Source organism: Bos mutus, chromosome 21 (genome assembly GCF_027580195.1).
Source record: "Bos mutus isolate GX-2022 chromosome 21, NWIPB_WYAK_1.1, whole genome shotgun sequence".
Classification (NCBI taxonomy): domain Eukaryota; kingdom Metazoa; phylum Chordata; class Mammalia; order Artiodactyla; family Bovidae; genus Bos; species Bos mutus.
In genome coordinates, this window is record NC_091637.1 from 29,420,165 (window position 1) to 29,444,608 (window position 24,444).

The 24,444-nt window shown below is 45.0% G+C and overlaps 1 protein-coding gene across 1 annotated transcript in view; it reads left to right on the forward strand.

Moving 5' to 3' along the window:
• Positions 1 to 24,444, forward strand: part of OTUD7A (OTU deubiquitinase 7A) — a 389,986-nt gene that overhangs the window by 297,936 nt on the left and 67,606 nt on the right. Inside the window, 2 exon segments of the mRNA XM_070358270.1 lie at positions 10,980 to 11,162; positions 19,365 to 19,580. Coding sequence (XP_070214371.1) covers positions 10,980 to 11,162; positions 19,365 to 19,580 — 399 coding nt within the window.

The following is a 24,444-nucleotide window of genomic DNA, read 5'->3' on the forward strand; positions in this document are numbered from 1 at the left end:
GAATTCAGTAAAGTTGCTGGGTACAAAATTAATACACAGAAATTTTGCATTTCTATACACTAATAACAAAAGATCAAAAAGGGAAATTAATACCACATGATAAATATAATTAATACTGCTATATGTTATATATGAAAGTTGTTAAGAGAATAAATCCTGATGCTGCTGCTAAGTCACTTCAGTCGTGTCCGACTCTGTGCAACCCCATAGATGGCAGCCTACCAGGCTCCCCCGTCCCTGAGATTCTCCAGGCAAGAACACTGGAGTGGGTTGCCATCTCCTTCTCCAATGCATGAAAGTGAAAAGTGAAAGTGAAGTTGCTCAGTCGTATCTGACTCTTAGCGACCCCATGGACTGCAGCAGCTCCTCAGTCCATGGGATTTTCCAGGCAAGTATGTAGTACTATATGTCATTTATATCTCAACAAAACTGGAAGAGAAACAAAAAAAAAAAAAGAGAATTTAAGAAATTACCATCGCATCAAAAAGAATAGAATGCCTAGGAATGAACCTACCTAAGGAGACATAGGAATGGTGCTAAAGCTGAAACTCCAATACTTTGGCCACCTCATGTGAAGGTGACATTGGAAGAGACTCTGGTGCTGGGAGGGATTGGGGGCAGGAGGAGAAGGGGACGACAGAGGATGAGATGGCTAGATGGCATCACTGACTCAATGGACATGAGTTTGAGTGAACTCCAGGAGTTGTTGATGGACAGGGAGGCCTGGCATGCTGTGATTCATGGGGTCGAAAAGAGTCAGACATGACTGAGCGACTCAACTGAACTGAAGGAGACATAAGACCTGTACTATGAAAAATATAAGTCCCTGATGAAAAAAATAAAAGCTGACACAAACAGATTGAAATACATACCTTGTTCTTGGAGAAGAAGAATCAATATTGTTAAAATGACCATATAACCCAAGGCAGCCTACAGATGCAGTGCAATTCCTGTCAAATTAAAATGGCATTTTTGGCAGAACTAAAACAACAAAAAAAATTTAATTTGTATGGAAACACAGAAGACCCCAAATATCCAAACAGTCTTAAGAAAAAAGAACATAATTGGAGATATCATGCTCCCTGACTTCAGACCATATTACAAAGCTGCAGTCATCAAAATAGCATGGTACTGGCACAAGAAGACATATAGATCAATGGAACTGGTTAGTTTTGTGATTTAAAATATCTTTCTGATATTTAGAAGTTATGTTTTTATCTGGTGATTATTTAAAAATTTCTACCTTGATGTATTATTCTTTCCCTTTTTCTTATAGTTGGTGTCAGTGATCTGCCTCAATAAAACTAATTTTATCTTCTTCCTCTTCCCACTCTCTTCTACCATCCAATTTAGTTAGTATTATATCATTCACATGTTTCTAGTGTTTTCCTTAGTCCTGTTACATATGTTCACCCTCAACTCTTAGGCGATGGATCAGCCCCAGGGCAGCCAGTAGCAGCAGTCAGGCTAGGGAGCCCTCTGCTGCCAGTGTCCTCCAACATCGGTTCCAGTCTTCCCCAGACCCCCTTCCCAGCCACTCCAGTGGGACCTCTGCCTCAACCCCCGGCAGCACTTTGACCAACATCCAACAGCCAGTGAAGGTTTACACACTAAACGAGGACCAGCAGTGGGACAACCAGGGCACCGAGTGTCACCCAGCTCCGTGGAGCAGCTGAAGGGCATGTCTCTGCTAGTCAGAGCCTGAAAAACTTGGTCCACTGGAGAAGAATGCAAACTACTTCAGGATTCCTGCCTTGAGAACCCCACGAACAGCATGAAAGGAAAAATATGTGACACTGAAAGAGGAACTCCCCAGTGTGGTAGGTGTCCAATATACTACTGTGGAAAAGCAGGGAAATCGCTCCAGAAAGAATGAAGAGGCTGAGCCAAAGTGGAAGCAACACCCAGCTGTGGATGTGTCTGGTGGTGAAAGTAAAGTCCAATGCTGTAAGGAACAGTGTTGCCTAGGAACCTGAAATGTTAGGTTAAGTCCATGAATCAAGGTAAATTGGATGTGGTCAAACAGGAGATGGCAAGAATGAACACTGACATTCTAGGATATAGTGAACTAAAATGGATGGAAATGGGTAAATTTAATTCAGATGACCATTGTGTCTACTACTGTGGGCAAGAATCCCTTAGAAGAAACAGAGTAGCTCTCAAGGTCAACAAAAGAGTCTGAAGTGCAGTGCTTGGCTACAATCTCTAAAACGACAGAATGATCTCCATTCGCTTCCAAGGCAAACCATTCAACATCACAGTATTCCAAGTCATGCCCCAACCACTAATGCCGAAGAAGCTGAAGTTGAACGATTCTCTGTAGACCTTTGAGACCTCCTAGAACTAACACCAAAAAAAAAGATGTCCTTTTCGTTTTAGCAGACTGGAATGCAAAACTAAGAAGTCAAGATATACCTGGAGTAATAGGCAAGTTTGGCCTTGGAGTACAAAATGAAGCAAGGCAAAGCCTAACAGAGTTTTGCCAAGAGAACACACTGGTCATAGCAAACACCCTCCTCCAACAACACAAGAGACGACTCTACACATGGACATCACCATATGGTCAATACTGATATCAGATTGATTATATTCTTGGCATCTGAAGATGGAGAAGCTCTATACCATCAGCAAAAAAACAAGACCTGGAGCTGACTGTGGTTCAGATCATAAACTCCTTATTGCAAAATTCAGGTTCAAACTGAAGACAATGGACACTAGTCCATTCAGGTATGACCTAAATTAAATCCCTATGATTATACAGTGGAGGTGATAAATAGATTTAAAGGACTAGATCTGGTAGGCAGAGTGCCTGAAGAACTATGGATGGTGGTTCATACTGTTATACAGGAGGTGGTGACTAGAACCATCCCCAAGAAAAAGAAATGCAAGAAGACTAAGTGGTTATCTGAGGAGGCCTTACAAATAGCTGAGAAAAGAAGAGAAGTGAAAGGCAAAGGAGAAAAGGAAAGATATACCCAACTGAATGCAGAGTTCCAGAAACCGCAAGGAGAGATAAGAACATCTTCTTAGGTGAACATTGCAAAGAAATAGAGAAAAACAATAGAATAGGAAACACTAGAGATCTCTTCAAGAAAATTAGAGATACCAAGGTAACATTTCATGCAAAGACGGGTACAATAAAGGACCTAACATGAGCAGAGGCGATTAAGAAGAAGTGGCAAGAATACACAGAAGAACTGTACAGAAAAGGTCTTAATAAACTGGATAACCACGATGGTATGGTTGGTTACTCACCTAGAGCCAGACATCCTAGAATGTGAAGTCACGTGGGCCTTAGGAAGCATCACTACAAACAAAGCTAGTGGAGGTAGTGGAATTCTAGCTGACTTATTTAAAATACTAAAAGATGATGCAGTTAAAGTGCTGCACTCAGTATGTCATAAATTTGGAAAACTCAGCAGTGGCCACAGCACTAGACAAGGTCAGTTTTCATTCCAATACCAAAGAAGGGTAATGCCAGAGAATGTTAAAGCTGCCACACAATTGCACTCATTTCACATACTAGCAAGGTATTGCTCAAAATCCCTCAAGCTAGGCTTCAGCAATACATTAACTGAGAACTTCCAGATGTACAAGCTGGATTTAGAAAAGGCAGAGGAATCAGAGATCAAATTGCCAACATCTGCTGGATCAAAGAAAAAGCAAGGGAATTAAAAAAAAAAATTACTTCTGCTGTTTGACTGCACTAAAGCCTCTGACTATGTGGATCACAACAAACTGGAAAATTCTGAAAGAAATGGGAATACCAGACCACCTTACCTGACTCCCAAGAAACCTGTTTTCAGGTCAAGAAGCAATAGTTAGAACTGGACATATACCCAGTAGACTGGTTCAAAATTGAGAAACTATATCAAGGTTGTACATTGTCACCCTGCTTATTTAACATATATGCAGAGTACATCATGTAAAATGCACGGCTGAATGAGGCACAGGCTAGAATCAAGACTGCCAGGAGAATTATCAGTTACCTCAGAAATGCAGATGATACCACATTAATAGCAGAAAGTGAAGAAAAACTAAATAGCCTCTTGATGAAGGTGAAAGAGGAGAGTGTAAAGCTGGCTTACAATTCAGCATTCAAAAAACGAAGATCATGGCATCTAGTCCCATCATGACATGGCAAATAGATGGGGAAACAATAGAAACAGTGACAGACTTTATTTTCTTGGGCTCCAAAATCACTGCGGACAGTGACTCCAGCCAGAAAATTAAAAGGTGTTTGCCTCTTGGAAGAAAAGCTATAACAAACCTAGACAGCATATTTAAAAGCAGAGACATCTCTTTGCTGACATAGGACTGTTTAGTGAAAGCTATGGTTTTTCCAGTAGTCACGTATAGATGCCAGAGTTGGACCATAAAGAAAGCTGAGCACTGAAGAATTGGTGCTTTTGAACTGTGGTGTTGAGAGTCCCATGGACAGACAGCAAGGAGATCAAACCAATGAATCCTAAAGGAAATCAACTCTGAATATTCATTGGAGGGACTGATGCTGAAGCTGAAGCTCCAGTACTTTGGCCACCTGATGCTAAGAGTGGACTCATTGGAAAAGTCCCTGATGTTGGGAAAGATTGAGGGCAAGAGGAGAAGGGGGGCAACAGAGGATGAGACAGTTGGATGGCATCACTGACTCAATAGACATGAATTTGAGCAAACTTCAGAAGATAGTGAAGGACAGAGAAACCTGGCGTGCTGCAGTTCATGGGGTCCCAAAGAGTTGACCACAACTTAGCAACTGAACAACAAATTATATATGTTCAGATGTGTATATTTGATCTGCCGACTTTGAATACTGTCTTGTACTCCCATGTAGTACAGCTGAGGCAACTGTGGTGGCCTCTGCTTTCTACCATTTTCATTTTGGCAGAATATTCTCCTGTCATTTGTATCTGTACCTTTGCTTTTACTTGGCTGCACATTTAAATACGTTTACTGCTCCCTCAAATTTCCCTTTGGTAAACCTCCATTCATTCTTGACTGGCTGGTACTCATCTTCTCCTAATTTTCTCAAGAACAATCCATGAGACTATTATTTCCTGAACTCATACCTGTTTTAAATGGGTTGTCTGTAGCCTTTATCCATGAAAGAATAGCCTAGATGGGTATAAACATTTCTTAGCTCACACTTCTTTATTTCTTTCAGTATCTTCAGGCATTGAATTTGGCTGCCAAGAACTATGTTATCAGCCTGATTGTTTTTCCTTTTTGCTGAAATATTCAAATAATTCTCTTTATCTTTAAAACATAATAATATTATAAGGCTATATCATGAACACTGTCCTTATATTTCTTTATTATACTAGGGAAATCTTCTTGTGGCCTTTCAATCTGTAAGATCAAGTATTTATGTTAGAAATTCTCTGTTTTGAAAGGCTAAGTCTGTGATTGCTTAGATTTCTCTCCTGAAACTGACATCTCCTCTGCTCCTTATTTTCCTCCCCTTTTCCCTGATTGGGTACCCAGGATCACTAGATGATGGCTATCCCGTTTTTGTTTCTTCTTAATTAATCAAAGGATACTGTGGAGCTTGTATATTTTAAATTGTTTAATATGTACATTTGTGTGAATTAAGTTTCCACAGTGGTTAAGAATATGCCTGCCAAGGCAGGAGACACAGGAGACACGGGTTTGATCTCTGGGTCAGGAAGATTCCCCTGGAGGAAGAAATGGCAACCCACTCCAGTGTTCTTGCCTGGAGAATCCCATGGACAGAGGGGCCTGGTGGGCTACACTCCATGGGGTCACAAAGAGTTGGACATGGCTGAGCACGCACACACACACACAATTTTTCTGAAATGATGAGATAAAGCATAATATACGGGCATGGTAGTATGTATTGTTTTAAATTTCTTTTTTTGAGAATCAGCCAAAAAGGGAATCACAAGCACCCAGATGTGGACCACAGTGTCTGTTCATGGCAATGTGATTTCACATGACAAATGCTTTCCTTATCTTGAAGTTTCATGAAATTTTATTACCATTGCATTTTAGCATACCATTTTGTTGAGTTTGCCTGATGATAAGGGAATAATAAATTACTTCCATATGATAAGAAAAATGCTTTCCCTTTTAATCATAGCTTTCTTGTTTTGAGCTCCAATGATGTATGTGTGGCATTCCTTTCACCTGTAGTCTCTGTCTATCATATCCTCCATAACCTTTTGTTTCTTTATTTCTGTCTCATTTCGTTCACTTTACTACTAATTTTCATTTTTCTGTTTTTTACTGTGGTAGCTGTACCTGTTTTCTCTCTGCTTCCTTATCGTGGAACTTCATCTCTGAAATTATTTTAACTCTTTTTTTTCCTCTTTTCTCCCCTGGGTTTAGTCAGTTCCTGTTTCACAGCTTCCCATGGGCTCATACATTTCTGCTTCATTGTTTTCCTTAATGGATGTGATGCTTTAGTGCTAAATTAAAGCATACATACCCCTTCAGGAGACAAAATGAAATACGGTGTTTAACTTGAGATCAGACCCCACTTGATGTTCCTGTTGAGACAAAAATCAAAATGAATTAGAAGTGTAAAACACAAGCACCTCACCAGTAGACTATGCTGGAAGGTGAAACCTGTACCTGCTGGTACCCAGTCACCTGCAGGTGACAAACACAAACCGAGGCAGCGCCCAGGAGGAAACATTTGTCAGGCAGCTGCCTCCACCTCTCGAGGCTTCAAGTTGAGAAACTGCAGACAGTGATACTGTCCTACCAGAAATACTGACCTTGGAGCAATACTGCTGGAACATCTTTGGAAACTCAGGTCGGCTACAGGAGAAAAATGACTATTTCTAGCTGTGCAAATTGCTCTTGCAAATCAAATCAGGATTCTGCACATAAAGAATCGGAGGGGAATATTGATTGGATAATTGACTAGCATCTGCCGTTGTTGAACATTTGGCCTGGAAACTTAGGATACAGACTGTAACTGGACCTATAGTTATTCCCATAGAGGTGGACTTAATCTTCAAAATGGGATATAAATTAATAGGAAAAAAAGAACAAGAAGAAAAATGGTGGGGGTAGGGGGAATCAGTGTGCTTTAAGGGCAGGGAAAGGTGAGGAGCCAGCAATGGGGACAGAGTGTTCAGTCATAGGACGCAGGGGCTGTTAGGATGTCATGTTGGACAGAGGCCTTCTGGTGTCTGCCTAGTGGCCTGGTGGCCTGCTAGTGTTCAGGGGATGGCCTGAGTGACACATGAATGAGAATTCCATGTAGTACAGGGGAGTCTGTGGGGAGCAGAGAAAAGACCCAGCAGGTGAGAACACTGGCAAGGTGGGGATGGAGGGATCCGGAAGGAGGGAAAGTCCTGTTACTGAGTCATGATGGCACAGGAGAGGGCACAGGAGAGGGAGATTTCAAGGGTGGTCAGCGGCCAGGAGCCCTGACACCCACAACAAGGTCGGGTTCAAGGGAACTGTAGCCCCCAGAAGCTTAGGCTTTGATCAGGACAGACCTGGATTTGAATCTCAGTTCTGTCACTTGCAAGCTGGATTTCAACCGTAAGTGACAGAGGTTAGACTATTCATAATAAATGAAAGCTTGTTATGAATAGTCTTAACACCAAGAGCTGTCCGTGTGCTCAGAACTGTACAAATGCAGTCTCCTCGCCGCACTCACCCCTCCTTGGCACTTCCATTTGGTGCATTTTATTATCCCAATTGCACAGAAATGTAACCTGAGGTTTCCTGTGTCACGGAAGTAGCCAGGGAGTGGGGCCAGACCCAAAGCCCGGGCTCTTTACTGCTCTGCTGAACCCTCCTCTAACAAGTGAGCTGGCTTCAGGGCTCGTAGCCTGTGGCTGCCCCAGTCACCCAGCTGTGCGTTTCCGCCCAGCCTCAGCCCACTCCATCACTGTGGTGGTGCCACCATGGTGGGCCTCTGTGCCCTTTCACCTCATCTTCCCTCCGTGTGACATCTGTTGGGACTCTCCCAGACTGAAGAGCAGACAAGATGAAAGGGGATCTTGAAAGGTGTGCTCTCTGAGCACCAAACCCTACTCCTAGGCCATCAGGAGCCTGTCCCTCTCCACTATATTTTCTGTCTTTAGTAGATACAGTCTGTATGACCCGCCAGTGTCAAGCCCATCCCTGGGGCATCCATCCCTGTCCACGTGTCTGTAAGTTACCACTTGCGTTCTGGTTGTCCTGAGCAGCTGTCTTTGGAACTGTGCAGAGCTGGAAGCAGATCTCAGACCCCCTTAACTTCTGAGGACTCCATCTGCTGTCCATCGTGCTTGCTTCCCCTTCAGTGGCCTCATGGACCCTTTCCACACGCATAGACACTGGGGTCCTGGATCCCTGAGGAATTCTGAATTCTTTAAAATCTTAAAGTCATGCACTTGGGGCTCATTTGGGAGCTGTAATTTGTGGACAGTGCTGCTCCCTCCGTCTTCGCTCTCACCTCATACTTACTGGATCTCCATTTGCTAAGAGGTGTGGCCCAGGTTAGAACCAGGATGCTTGCCGGTTAAGGATATGACAGGTGTTTAGCAAACTGGGCAGGAGTCCAGGGCAGTGATGGGAGAATACAATGGAGTCAAGAGCAAGTGGGAAAACTCAGCGAGTGAGAGGTCTCTGGGCAGGAGATCAGAGCGGACTGGCCTTTGCTGATGGCTGGACACGTGCTTCCCAGCATGACCCCAGCTGATCCTCTAGGCATGCAGGAGGAACATACCCTCACCCTGGAGCGCTGGTCCACAGAGGCTATGCATGATCTCTGGGATGCTGCCTTCATGCTCCAGCCTGATCACCTGTGATGGGAACGTAGATCAGGAGCTCTGGAAGGATCTCCTGTCAGGCATGGGTAGTAACAGCAGGACACACTCTTTCCCAAGGGTGGAGAAGCACAGTTGGCTGGCTCCTGGGAGCAGGAGCTGGGGTGGGGCACAGCTCTGCTAGGACCGGGTCTTGTGTACAGGACAGCCCTGCAGGAAGATGCAGTCGGTGGGAAGATGAGATTGGAGGGTTCGCATGCACTGTGGTGCAGCAACCTTCTAAGCCTCACTTCCTGTTTGTGAGGAGCCAGAACAATTCCTGCTCCCCGTGGCGCTGTGGGATGATGAAATTCCTGGCTCACTCAGTGCTCCACGCGGGCTGTTTGCCTCACAGCCAGTATTTGTGGGGCTGGTGCCATTGCTAATACATGCCCCCATATTAACGTGTCTGCATTCCATGATAAGGTTGCGTTCTCAGTGTCTCTCCTCCACCTCCCCTCTCCCTGCCCTTTCTCCCCGACAGTTTCAGCCCTCCTGGGACATTTGCTACCCTTGGCCCTGCTTTAGAGCGAGGTGCCCACCCAGGTCATCACCCCTGCTAAGGAATAATGTCCCTAAAGGCAGAGCCTGTCCTGCCCTCGGTAGACCACACGCTGGAGCACAGATGCCCATTTGATAGACACAAGCACTTAGACTAGAAACTGCATTTGCGACCACGCAGGCAATATGTGTACACTGTGATTGGTAGTTGTATGTAAGAGTGAAAGAGAGTGCTTTTATTTCTGCTTCAGCTGGTTTCTGTGACACAACTACCAAATGGTAATGGGGCTGCCTTCTGCAAAGGACCCCTACCTGTCACCACTTACAAAAACACCCCCAGACCTTGCTGAGATTCAGCTGAATAACCTGAATGATTTCGTTTGCTTTTCTTCCCCACTGAGATATGCAAAGATGCTTCTGTTGTGTCTTTGTTACCTGACTGTGAAAGAAAAAAATTGGATTAAATTGTAAATGATTGTATGATAGAATTTAAACATTTTCTGATTGATAGTATCAAGTCTGTGGCAGGAAAAATAAATTAGAAAGACCAGAGGAAGATGTTCAGATATTATTTTAGACATTCAAAGCCTCGTTCTGTTGTCTGTACCACTTAATTAGTCAATATAGTAAATACCTGCATTTTGAAGTTAGTTGGGAGAAGATAAGATTTTATTTGCTTTTTAAAACTAGAGCTAAGCTTTTAATTCTTTGCCTTTAAAAAGTACGTGGTTGCCTAATGGAGTCGGATGCAATGTGCGCTACCTCCTTCCTTCCATTGCAAGTCCACCAAATCTCAGAGTCAGGGATCAGAGCTCCCACGCTGAGTCCAGACCCCATCAGCTTCCCCTCGTGCTGTGAACCCCCAGCACCCATCCCCGCCAAGTGTGCCCAAGGCGGGCAGAGCTGTCTTGCCTGGTGCCCCACCCAGTTCATCACCTGAGCTCTGAGGTGGCCTCCCACCAAAGCTCCCACTCAGCGAGCACCCCCCACCCCGAGCCTCTGCCCTCTCCAAACTAAGCTTCAAGGCAGCACTAAAATACTGAGCGAGAGCCCAAAGAAAACGTGGAAATTCTTTTTGTTTACTTTTTCTTCCTCTGTGCTTTGCTTCCCTCGGAAAATAAGCTCTGCAACTAGGTTTTCAGAGGCATGGAAGGTTCTGCAGGGTCTATGAATCTAAGGCCAGGATAGTAGGTACGTCATGTGCCTCAGAGGGACCTCGGGCATGGGTGAGAAATTCTGCTTTTAGAGTACACATCCGACCATTTTACTCCTTCGAAAAATGAGAACTAAAACTACAAGGGCCTACTGTATAGCACAGGCAACTATATTCAATATCTGGTAATAACCTATAATGGAAAGGAGTCTGAAAAAGAATAGGCCTATATCTGTGCAGGTATAACAGCCTCTTTGCTCTATACCTGAAACACTGTAAATCAACTATGCTTCAGGTTTGTTTTTTTTTTTTGAAAAGGGTAATGAAAATGTTCTGGGATTGTGTCGTGTGGATAGTCGCACAACTCTGTGACTATACTAAAAACCATTGAGTGAAAAACCAAAAAAGGAAAAGCATTTTTAAAAAAACAAGAACTCCTGGTGGGGAGTTGGAGTGAACAGGTGCTAACAGAGACCCTTCTTTGCAAGGTTCTTTGCTAACATGCGACCATTATTCATGCATCCGTGTTGTAATCTCTTGTCATTTCTCATCTCCAGGCAAAAACTGGGACCTCACGGCCGCTCTCAGTGACTATGAGCAGCTCCGACAGGTGCACACAGCCAACCTGCCACCTGTGTTCAACGAGGGCAGGTGCCCCAAACAGCCCGAGCGAGAGCCACCCCCTCCCGGGCACACGGCCGAGCGGCCCTGCCTGCCCAGGCAGGACGACATCGCCCAAGGTACCTGCTGCGGGGCCCGCCAGGCGCCAGCTTCCTGGTCCAGCGTGGTTTACAAGGGGGCTGGGGCAGGGGTGCACAGAAGGGTGAGGTCATCGCCTTTCCCAGCTGCAGGCACATGGGGCTCTTCAGGCACCACGCCTCACCCTGTCGCTTACAGCTTCCACTCCTGCCTCAGGGACGAGGCGAGTGAGTCCACTTCTCTGGGATCCCCCATTCTTCCTGGAGTTCTGGTTTTCCCAAACCGGACGTCTCTCACCCTTGCAAAACTATTTCCTAAGCGGCGTAGCCTCCAAACCTGTTCAACACTGATGTTCATTCTCCCGTGCGTTTCATTTTCCATGTCTTAATTACGAAAGTGGGAAAATTTCATTGTGACAAAGATATATAAAGGAAACGTGAGAGTTTTCTTCTCCACATCTTCCAAACCTCCCGGAGATGAACCAGTGGCCCCATCCTATTCTGCTCCTTCTGCTCCTTCTTACTTTGCTTGTTGGGAATGCAAACACACCCGAGTCGGATGCACGTACTGCTCTTGGCAGAGTGCTCGTTTCCTTGAGCAGTAAGTCACGATCGTACTCTCTTCATAGTTTACACCATAGTATACGATTTTTCTAAACCATGTCTCTTCATGGTGATTCTGTCTTTTCTTAGATTTTGTTGTTAGTGCTGGTTTTTTGACACTACAGGCACTGCTATAATAAACTTTATACCATAACTTGTACGTCCTGGTGCTTTTATTTCTATCGGTGGGTATTTCCAAGGTGGATTTGCTGTACCAACACATATGTTTTTTTGTTTAATAACTTCAGGACTTGGTTCCCAAACACATTTCTGTTCACCATGTATGAAAACTGGGTGTTCCCCTTCATTTTGCCAGGACTGGGCGTTCTCATGATGGTTTTACTACTTTGTTTTTCTACTTGGCAGGGTAAAAAATAGTTTCATCTTGTCATTTGCTTGTTAGCCAGTTGGATTTCCTCCTCTGTGATATACTTATTCACGTACTTTGCCCGTTTTTATATTATTTTGTTTGCGTTCTTCTTATCAATTTGTAGCATTCTTTATAACGAAGACTAAACTACAAATATATTTTGCGTATATGTGTATATACACATATATATACATCCCACAGTATTATTTGCTTTATCACTATTCACAGAAAATTCTGCCTTACAAAATGTTTATATTACTATACATTCATGACTAATGGGTAACCTCTCCCTTTCTTTAGAAATTCTCCTGAAATTCAAAGTTACTGTCATGTTTTATTGTATTTGTTTTTTAAATGTTGTTCTTAGGTCTTATAAGCAATTTGAAATTTTTATAAATAATAGCTAAGAATCTAGTTTTGCTTCTCTGGATTGAGAATGAGCTAGTCTAGCATATCTATTCAGTAAAGCATCCCTTTCCCACTGAACTAACACGCCAACTTGGCTGTACATTAACGTAGCAAAAAATGTATTTGGCTCTGTTTCTGGACTCTGTGACCACCCAGCCTGCTATACTTGACTCTTACAGGTTCGTATAGTATCACTCTGCAAAAGCTAGTTCCTTTATTGCCGTTCTTTTTCAAAACCTTTTCACTATTTTTGGATATTTATTCTACCATATTAATCTTAAAATTGGAATACCGATTGGAAGTAGCTTGGGTTTTTATTTTATTTCAGGGATAATTAGTATATGGTAATACTGTTTTTCCACTCAAGAATATTGCATATACCACTCCATTTATTCACATTCTGTTAAGAGTTTAGGCACAGAGAAAAGCAATTTATTTTTTATCCAGTCATATCATAAATTCTCCTATTAATATAGTAGTTCTCAGAGAGTGTCTTGGATTTTCTACATATACAGTCATAAGATCTGAAATGATTTAATACTCCTCTTAATATTTACACAATGGATTCTAATTCTCCTATGGCCTTAGGTCAGCCTTCCCATGCTGTTGAGTCATTGCTGTCTGTTTCTGTTAGCTCAACTTGATTATTCAGGCTATATTGGAAACTCTATCTTGGATTATTGTCCTGTGCTTACTTACTCTGTTGTCCAGAAAAGCCAAGTTTGAGTTAGAAAGTTTAATGCTCATTATCTGTTTCTTCTCTTAGCTTTTCTTCTCTTTCCACTACTGAGCTGTATTTGTGGGTGCGTATGCATTCATAATTGTGAGATCATCTGGCTCTAATGTGCTTTTTAACAATATATAGAGTATCTCTATGTCCCATATAATTTTTATCTTTAAATCTGTTTTAGTTGACATTAAGCCCTCTTCCCTGCCTTTCTCTTGGTTCATATTTGCCTGGAATAACATTTTTTCGACCTTTCTTTATCCTTGTATATCAAATATAATTCTTACAAGTAATTTATCATCAAGTATCACTCTATTATTCAATCCAAGTGTCTGTCTTTTAAGCAGTGAATTTAATCTACTTATTTTTATTATTGTCCTATCTGTGCTTCTTTATGTTGCATGTTTTATTTGCCATGCTTTCTTTGTATGTGTTTTTCTCCTTTTCTGTCTTTTCTGGCTAAGTAAATTTTTCAACTAGTTTGAAAGTTATATATTCTCCTTCATGTTAAAGTTACCTCTGTCCTATTAAAACCTATATTTAGGTTTTATCTCTATTAATTGTTAGAACTTATCAGCAGCCATATTTCACCCTGTTTTTATCTTTTCCCTTCCTACCTCCATGTACCCTCAATTATATTTAGGTTCTTTTTATTGCTTGTTTAGACAACAGTCAACTTCTTTATTTACTTACATTTATCTTTTGCTAAAAGAATACTTTTCCAAAGACTTTTCTAAAAAAAACTTTGCCTGATCAGTCTCCTAAGGCCATCAGAACCTAAAGATGTTTACATGATGTACTTAAATTTTCGTTTGGTGGAATAACACTCTGGGTCCAAATTATTTTCCTTTAAAACCATTCCCCTCCTCCATTGTCCTCTTGCATCTCATTTTCATGTCTTCTAAGAGATTCCCTTGACTTGCTCTTCTAACATCCTAATTTAGATGTTAGATGCTCTTCTAACATCCTAATTTAACATCTTCACGTGAACCATTCTGTTGATCAGCATTTCTCATTCCAAATTTGCGCTTTCTCATTATTTTTATTATTTCACATCGTAATATTCCATCTCTTTGAACATATCTACTAAGTGTATTTTAAAACCTTGTTCTCCTGACGCGTTCCAGCCCAAGTACTTTGTGAACTTCCTATAACCATGTTCTCACTGCTGAGCTGTTTCCTAAGTTTTGCCTGTGAGCACACAGTACCTTGCAGTTACCAGCCATCTTAGCTCGTGGTATCGGGGGAAGAGGACAAAGGCGTGGGCTCTGTTTTGTGTTCCTCTGAATGAGAGCATGGAGGGAAGTGCACTCAAAGTGGCTAGCTCTGAATGCTTTAATATGGGCTCAAAATGTTGTCCATTGGCTCTCTTTGCCACAGTTGGCTTTCCTGCTTAGGGAACCTCTCAGCTCCTCTGTTCTAGAAATTACTCATTTGCAGGAGCTTCTACTTTCTGTTGTAACTGTCAGCTCACAGGGAGTATAGGAGAAAAGAAAGAAGGCCTGGGGCCAGCCCACCTGTTCGTGTTGTGCTTGGTGCCCAGTTCCACGAGATTTGCCCTGATGCTCCTCCAGTGGCTTTGGCCATGGCAGTGGCTGGCCTGCATTGTGGTGATGATGGTTCAGGCAGTTACCCCCACAGGGCTAGCTGGGGGGAGGAAAAGCACAGCCAGAACACCCGCCCTCAGCCCTCACCCATGGAACCCAGCCCATTCCCACGCATCTACTCCTGTGGGCCCCCTGGGTGGGTTAGGAAGAGGGTATTGAGGTGTGGTCACTGACTTGGCCGTCTTGTTATCCCGTTCTTAAATTCTCCTTCATCCTGCCCTTAGATCTGACCTCTTCTAATCATTTAGCTTGGCCTTTCTGTGACTGTGTGCTCCTTCAGCACCTTACCAGACAGCCTCCCAGCATCTCTCCTGCAATGGAAATCCAGAGAGCTGACAACTTGGCAGTTCCTGCTCTTTCTGAGCAGCAAACAATCTAACCCATTATCTTATCCTTCCAAGGAAGGGGCTAGAAGGATCCTTCTCTCTGTTTTCAGACAGATTAGCAGAATCAGGGCCTTATACGGATACTTACCACGATCTTACTGTTATCAGTAAAAAAACAAAAAAAAAACCAAAAACAGAAGTCTATCATAACATAATTTCATTAACTGAGCCTTGTGAACAAACATATGTATTTTTATTTATTTATTTAATTTTGGATGTGCTGGGTCTTCATTGCTGAGTGGGCTTTCTCTGGCTGTGGCGAGCAGGCTTCTCACTGTGGTAGCTTCTCTTGTTGCAGAGCACAGGCTCCAGGGCATGTGGGCTTCAGTAGTTGTGGGCTCACTAGTCATGGCACACAAGCTTAGCTGGCCTGAAGCGTGTGGAATCCTCCCAAACCAGGGATCAAACCAGCATCTCCTGCATTGCAAGGTGGCTTCTTAACCACTGGACCACCAAGGATGCCCTATATTTTTAACAAGTGTAAATTGTAGTTTCTGAATTAGATCTATATATATCCTTTAATTGAATTCTCCCTGAAATCACAGTCCCCTAAAATGGAAGACCAAGCCCTCCACATTCTAAATCAACAGCAGTAACTCATGAACCACATCTGGCCACTGCCTGTTTTTTCAGTAAAGTTTTATTGGAACCCATTGTTTATTCACTGTCTATGGCTGCTTTCATGCTGCAAAGACGGAATTGAGTAGTTGTGACTGCGAATTGTATGGCCCACAAAGCCTAAAATATCATCACCACAATGTGGGTTCATGTTACCTTGGGTGTTCAAGCAAACTGTTGGGTCTTGAAGGATGGGGCAGTTCCTCTTTTCCCAGATTCCAGATTTAGAAAAGTTGGCTTCCCTGGTGGCGCAGACGGTAGAGTCCGCCTGCAGTGCAGGAGACCCGAGTTCGATCCCTGGGTCGGGAAGATTTTTGTCTACCTGCTTTAAAATGTACCCAGGACTTGTTTTAATCAGATATGATGAGACACACAGACAGGGACACGACTGTCCTAGAAGAAGAGGTTCTTATACTCACGGTTCCCTGGACACAGGAGGCATGGCACACCCTGTGGGGTCACACGGTGAAGCACCAGGGTTGGTCAGAAGGCAGAAGGGACGGAGGAGAACAAGGGCAGCAGCCTGCATTGTGTTTCAGTGGGAAAGACAAGGCAGGGTAAACAGACTTAGGATTGGCTGGCGTGAGTAACTTCAGCAGCTCTTGGCGGGCATAGGGGCCATCTCTTGTTGTCTGGCACCTGGCCCAGGGGTAACTAGGGCAGTGGCATGGCCTGCAGGTGTGAGCCAGATGGAGGAGGTGATCCACAGTATGGGCTCTGAGTTGGTTTGTCCTGGGTGAGTCCTAAGAATCTAAGTATCTAAGAATTGGATAATTCCGTAGGGAAATTCTCTCCCCATTCAGAGGGGCCCCAGATGCCAGAGCCTCCAGAATACAGAAAATAAGAAAACAGACTTAATACACATCCCCTGACCTAAATCATAGATAGCTTTTTGTTAGTGTGGGTTTTTAAATTTCATTATTTAATTTACTTTTATTGAAATACAGCTGATTCATAATATGTTAATTTCTGCTATACAGCAAAGTAATTCAGTTATACATTTGTATACATTCTTTTTACATTCTTTTCCTCTGTGGTTCATCACAGGATATTGAAGATAGTCCCTTATACTATACTAAATCATAAGTGCTTGGGCTGGCTTTGTCAAGGGTCAGAAAATTCTGTATATTCCCTCCATATTTTTTTTAATCTCTCTGTATTTCTCTGGGGCATAACTTTGAACATGGTAATTCCTGTTTTATTTTATTTATACTTCCAAAAGAAGAATTGCTGAATTCACGTTTAAAGAATCCGTTTGTGAGTGTATGTGCGTGTGAGTGTGTGTGTGTGTCTCTGTGATTATGTATGTGCATTCATGGAGGTGGTGGTTGGAAGGAGTTAGAATTCAGAGCATCTGTTTCTTGTTATGTGATCTTTAACATAATTCACTTTTAGTTCAAAAGGACTTTTCTTTCCCCTCAGATTCCAAATATTAATATTTGGAGTGGCTTAATAGCATCAATTTATACTATGAATCACAGCGTTTCCAAGGTCCTCGTCAGTTGGCAATAGATGCTGATTGATAAGCCATGAAGACGTGTGGATGACCTTGCCCAGCACCTTGCCTCTGCTGAGAGCAATGTGGGTTCATGTTACCTTGGGTGTTCAAGCAAACTGTTGGGTCCTGAAGGATGGGGCAGTTCCTCTTTTCCCAGATTCCAGAAAGGTAGCTCGTGGCAAGAAATGTGACCTCAGCAAGGTCTGTGAGGGGCAGAGAGGCATGGGGTCTCCTCTGCCCCTGCCATGGGGACAGGACAACCAACTGGCCCGTGTGCTCCCTGGCTCCTCTTCCTCATGGCCTGTGTGGTCTGATCTCTCTTCTTGTCCTTCTTCAAAATACAACATACTTTAATCGTCTTGAATTCATCTCAGAATGAAATTGAAGGTGAATCAGAACTATCTGTTTTGAAATACTCTGTCTCTGAGACTTATCATGGAAATATATGAGGCCTCTGAGAATTAAATTTGAGCTTAAAATTAACTTATACCAGGTCAAAGCCCTCTTGTTTTTCATCTGCTTTAGCAAAATTACTTCAATGGCAGTGCTGTCAACTACTCTTGCTTGTGGGGGAACAGAGCTTCCCTTCTTGATGAAGGCATGGGCATGGGCTTCCTGCCAGCACAGCAGGGGCAGAAGCGCGGCTCAGAGAGACATCAGCAGAGCACAGAAGCTGACTGATGAGTAGGCTAATGTGAGTGGGAATCCATTCAACTTAAGTGGCCACAGAAACTAATGAGTCTACCACAGGTAGAAAAGATTAGAAAATATTCATTGAAATGCCGGTCTGAATTTTGTTTTCTGGGTAAAATTAAAAGAGGACTAGTCCCTTGTTAACAGAGAAGGCAATGGCACCCCACTCCAGTACTCTTGCCTGGAAAATCCCATGGGCGGAGGACCCTGGTAGGCTGCAGTCCATGGGCTCACGAAGAGTCGGACACGACTCAGAGACTTCACATTCACTTTTCACTTTCATGCATTGGAGAAGGAAATGGCAACCCACTCCAGTGTTCTTGCCTGGAGAATCCCAGGGACGGGGGAGCCTGGTGGGCTGCCGTCTATGGGGTCGCACAGAGTCGCACACGACTGAAGCGACTTAGCAGCAGCAGCAGCAGTCCCTTATTAAAAGAATTCTTCATCGTTACAAATATTGATTGTAAAACTGAAAACTTATTCGTAATATCACACATTTAAGAATTCTTTAGCTATTAAGCACAGAGCTTTAAAAAATAAGTATGTTTTTTAAAATATTACTTCTTGATGGTGGCATTTAAGTCAGATGATTGACTTCCTAATAAAGTAACGGTTGTATTTTAGAGAAATTCTACAGTGCATTTCTCATCCCTTGCTGGAAAGCTTAGGCAAAATAAAAATTTTTAAGATTGCCATGACAACAGAAAATCCAGACAGAATAGAGGCAGGCAATGGCTTAATATTTGTGTCCTGGGAATCTTCCTGCAGGGTGTGTTTATAAGAGTAACTGTAATAGAGGTGACCTATCTTAAAATCCAAGCCACTGTGGAGGAAGCCCAATGGATTGCTTCTCACTTTAAAAATGCAAAAGCATAAAAGCAAAGGAAGCCCCCTGTGTAGAATGTCATGCCTCGAGAGCTCTGCTGAACTGAGTTCCATGTAACTTCAGACCCAGGAAGCGAGGCTGCTGATCTTTACGGACGCTGAGGAACATTTGTGTGGTGGACTTGCCCTTTGTCTCCTTCTAAGTGGTTTCCTGACTAAGGGCCATGTGCCAGGTGGTGGTGATGTTAACCCAGCATGAAGGAGGCCAGCAAGGCTGGGGAGGGAGAGGTAATGGGTGTGCAGGTGTCCATGGGTGTGCCTCTGCGTGTGTGACAAGTGTGTCCATGTGTGTGTGTCCATGTGTGCTGCATGAGTGTGCCATGTGTGTTTACATGTGCATATGCATCCTGTGTGCTCCTGTGCACACATGTGGGATGTGTCATGTGGGCTAGTGTGCACGCCCATAGAGCCCCCCTCACTCAACCCCCCTCACTTTCCCCCACGCAGAGAAGCGGCTCTCAAGGGGATCTCCCACGCCAGCTCAGCCATCGTGTCCTTGGCGCGGTCCCACGTGGCGAGCGAGTGCAGCAGCGAGCAGTTCCCACTGGAGATGCCCATCTACACGTTCCAGCTTCCGGACCTGAGTGTGTACAGCGAGGACTTCCGGAGCTTCGTGGAACGAGACTTGATCGAACAGGCGACCATGGTGGCCCTGGAGCAGGCAGGTGAGTTCCCCCCCATTCAGGCCCCCCTGGTCGGGAGGAGGGGCCGGGGCAAGAGGCATGTGCGGTCCAGCTCCACCCTCTGTCGACTTGGGTGCCTGCAGGCCCTGCCCAGCTCTGCCTGGCGCCAGTGGTGTGGGGTGAGGAGCACGTGGTGCTCAGATCTCCTGAGAGTTCTCTTTGTTCCTAATCCAGCCTGGCCAGGTCAGGTCCCCCCAAAAAGAACCCCAAGCTGTTTTGCCCTAACTTCTCTCCTTTCCCATCCAACTGTGATGGCCCAATTGGGTCCTGAACGAAAGACCCTATGCTTGGAGAGAAATAGGAGACCCTGGCACTTCCTGTGGACACAGACAAGTTCATGGCCTCTCTCAGCCTCAGTTTTCCCCTCTGCAAAGACCTGAAAAGGATGGATGCCGGCCTGGTGAGGTTGAGCATTAGACAGCACGGTGCCCTGTGGAACTGTTCCTGCCCTCCCCCACCCACACCTGCACCCCCAGCTCCAGGTTAAGGAAACACACAGCCTGACTTTGGTTTCCTGCTCTCCTTACTGTTTCTCTGACATCCCGATGAGGACAAGATTCAGGGAGTAAACCAAACTTGTCTTCTTTGGAGTTTCTAAGAATAAACTAACTAGTTCCAAACAAATTCTGAAACAGACCTTGGTTCTTTCTGAGACAGGCAGCCTCTGTCTCACTCATGATCATTTGCACTATAAATCTTTGCGTAGTCACATGTTTGGGGCTTCTCAGACATGCATGTAGAGGATCCTGTGCCCTTCTCAGGCCCCTGTGCATCCTCCATAGGGCCACTAAATCCCCAAAGATGAAGAGGGGCTGGTGGTGAGTGGGGCCTTACTTGTGCTGGGCAGGCTGGCAGCCAGGTCCCAGCCCAGGACTTGGAAGCCTCACCCTCGGGGTATTTGGCTTAATAACAGGATCCACATTCCCGATAACTGTGTTGGATCTGATGTTGTGACTGTTTTCTCCATTGCTGCACAGCTGCCAAAGGCAGCTCAGAGACCAACCGCCACTCCTGGTTCTGTCTTACCTCCAGGTCTTCTCTCTGGATTAGCCACAGTAGCTCAGATGGTAAAGAATATGCCCACAGTGCCAGAGACCTGAGTTCAATCCCTGAGTGGGGAAGGTCCTCTGGAAGAGGAAATGGCAACCCTCTCCAGTATTCTTGCCTGGAGAATTCCATGGACAGAGGAGCCTAGAAGGCGACAATCTACATAAGGCTAGTCCATGGGGTCGCAAAGAGTCGGACACGACTGAACAACTAACACTAAAGCCCTCTCTCTAGAGGCTGGCTATTTCAACGATGCCTCTATGTGGTAGTTTAAACCTAATATTCACTAGTCACAGGGAAGGGAAAATTGATATAAGTTACAAAGGAAAAAAATTCATGAACTAATTTCTCTTGAAGGCTATGGTAGCCAAGTGCTTGACAAAGTTCAGCCTCGAGCATGGTCAGTAGCACTGATAATTGCTGCCTCATTTAAAGCCCCAGTCCCGGTAAAGGGCATGGAGTCTACCATACCAGCCTTCTCCTCCAGCCTTATCATGCTCAGCAAGAGCTTTTGCTCTTTTGGAAGGTCTTTTCTGTTATTTTTTTGCCATGGATCACATATTAATTTTTACTTACATTTTACCTTCCAACCCAGCATTTTTAAAGGGGCACTGCTTGACTCTTTGCAAATGTTCACTCTCTGATGACGAGTCAGCTGGCTTGTTTTGCATTTTGGGTTTTCCTCTGACCTGGGTGCACTTGGATGCCTCCTTTCACCTTTCTCTTCAGCCTCTCCTGCCTGTAAAAACCTTGAGCCTCTGCTCCTTCAAATGGCTCTTGGGGAGTTGTTTGTTCTCCCATTAATCTGTCGGTGTCAACCTACCAACACCCTTGTTGGTGTCATGGAAGCAGCCAGCAAAGCATATGGCGTGTGTGTTCTGTGACTCACTCTTGATTTTCAGGGGCTGCAGACAGCACCCCATCAGTGCTGAAGGAGGCCTTTGGAGGCTGGCCAGTGCCCCAGCCTTCAGGACCACGATCCCAGGCAGGGAGAGTCTGAACATCAGGGTTCTGCCGAGAACAGGGAGATGAGGACTGGAAAATAGTGGAGGGTAGAACAAATGTGCATTCCTCTCTGCCCCCCTGCCTACCATCCATCGGCTTCTCTGTACTTCTCTTTAAGCCGTAGACTGATCATCCTTCAGGCCTTTTCTGTGCCTGGATCCTGGTGGGAATCTGGCTGAGGCCCAGGAGTCCCGCCCAGCCCCCCACCTCAGCTGGGTGAGGAGCCGGGGAGCTGGGAGACAGCCTCGGCTTCGTCCCTCGGGCCCTGCTGTCACTCTCCATAGGGCAGACAGAGCTCCGCTGAGGAACAGTGGGGAGAAAGCTGCTTGACATGGCCACATGTAGCGCGTCAGTTCCCTTGTCCAATAATTTAGTGTTCAGATCACTGTGAACCAACCATTGATAAGCAGTATAATTTACTGGGTTTATGGGAGGTGGAAATACGGATCTCAAAAAAATTTTAGTGAAAAAAATCTGCTTCTTCAAGACTTAATACAAGTCATGTTTGGAAGGAAATATAAACTCTGTCTCAGGGCCTCAGGGTGGGGGACTTTTCTCCCTCCCTGGGGGCTCATGTGATCCAGACCCATACTCCAGCTCCATTCCCTCCAAGCCCAGCACAGAGCAGGCATCCAGAGTGGCCTCCCAGCTCCGCATGGCACGCAGGCAGCCCCACCTGTTTGAGGAGCCTCTGTTTCGAGTGGCGAAGCTTCACCTCCCGCAGAACCCACAGGAGAGGGAGTGCCATTCTCTGCAGGCCTTAAAATCCCGGAAGACATGACCCACTCCAGCCCCATGACAGGAGGGGACGACAGGAGGGCCAGGTCTTCAGGACATAAAGCCACTGACCCCCTGAGAGAGGAAAGGAGATACCTCACGTTCTTCATTTAGCCTGAGAATTCAATAAAGTATTCGTCTCTCAACCCGGTTATCCTACTGAGTTCACCCTTAAGAAGACTCAGAGATCATGAGTCTCTCGGTTTGGAAAGTAACGTCTGGCGCCCCTGCCCCTTTTGGACGCCCCTGAATGGGATGAGATGGCATGATGCTTCAGTGAGTATGTGAGTCCGAAGGCAGAGACATGTCTGCATCACTGCACACAGTGACTGCACACACAGGACGCTGAGGTCTAGACGTCAGGAAAAGTGGGGACGTCTCTGAGCTGTGGTGTTGAGTCTGTCTCCACAGGAGGAGGGTGGGATTGGAGTGAATCTGACGGAGAAGTTCTAACATGTGCAGGTTTTTGAAGGCCTCGTGACTCAGCCCAGCCCTGCCAGGTCAGCTGGAGCCTCACTTCCTTCCATCTTAATGTAGGAGATAAGACAGCTGCCAAAACTGCACCCACAGCAAGCCTGAATTGCAGTCCCACAGACACCCCGTCCAGGTGCTGGAAATCCCATCATTATGAACCACGCAGGTGAAGTTGTTGCCCTCATGGAGATGAGGTTCTAGTGGGGAAGAAAGATGATAAGGCAGACCATCAGTATGGCACAAGACCATGCCGTAGGTGCTCCGAGATGAAGGGAGGGTGCCCACGGCAGGGTTCTTGAGGGCAAGGAGGAATGAGCCATGGGACACACTCAAAGCCTTGGCTCATTAAGGAAGGTGGAATATGGGAGCAGATGGAATGAAGGCTAGAGGGGTTGGAAAGGAAGGTGATAAAATGGCAGGCAGGGGCCAGGAAGCAGTCCTGAGCCTCAGGGTTAACTGTAGGGAGGTTGTGCAGCCCCAGGAGGGCTTTAAGAGGGGTGATGACATGTTTGTATTCACACTGACATGTCCTGGCTGTTCTTTTGAGAGTGGACTCTGCAGAGGAAAGTGGAGCAGGAAGAGCAGCAGATAGCCCAGAGCCTTGGGGGTAGCAGTGGAGGTGGTAGGAAATAGCTAGATGTGAACCAGGATCTGTTTTGAGGAAGGTCCTACAGGTCTTACTGATGGATTGGATGGGGCAATAGCAGAAAAAGAATCAAGCATGAGCCTGCTTGATGGTGGGTAGATGGTGGTGCCACGTGGAGACACAGACCCCTGGAAGGGGGTTGGCGGTGACGTAGAAGCAAAGTCTCAAATCCTATTGAGACTTGGAAAGTTGGCATCTGGTTGAACATGTGAGCCTGGAGTTCAGGAGCAGTCTGAGCTAAAGAAGCAGATGTGGGAGTTAGTGTGGGATGAAATCCAAGGGAGGGGATTCACTCATCGTAGGGACCTCCCACCGCGCCCCTAACAGCCCTGTGCACTGTTGGGTACCAGCTGGATGAGGATGTCTGGAGCATGGGTGAAACATAACGGAGACAGAACAGGAATGAATCCTCACAGTCCCCTTGGAGGAAATCTCAGAAGCATTTGCAGAGCACAATGATGCCCTGAGAAAGTGATTCAATGGCCCTAGGGGTATGTGGTGGCTGCAGAAGGGCCGCGATATTAAAGAGGATCACAGGGCAAGAATGAACTCGCCTTTCTCATAGAAATTGTCTCGTTATGCTTTTTTTCATCCAAGTGTTTTCGTGAGTGACAAGCAAAATGACATCTTATTTTCAGCTCTGGTAACCATCTGTTCATCAGGCACTCTGTCTATCAGATCTAGTCCCTTAAATCTATTTCTCACTTCCACTGTAACTTATATGCAGAGTACATCATGAGAAACACTGGGCTGGAGGAAGCACAAGCTGGAATCAAGATTGCTGGGAGAAATATCAATAACCTCAGATATGCAGATGACACCACCCTTCTGGCACAAAGTGAAGATGAACTAAAGAGCCTCTTGATGAAAGTGAAAGAGGAGAGTGAAAAAGTTGGC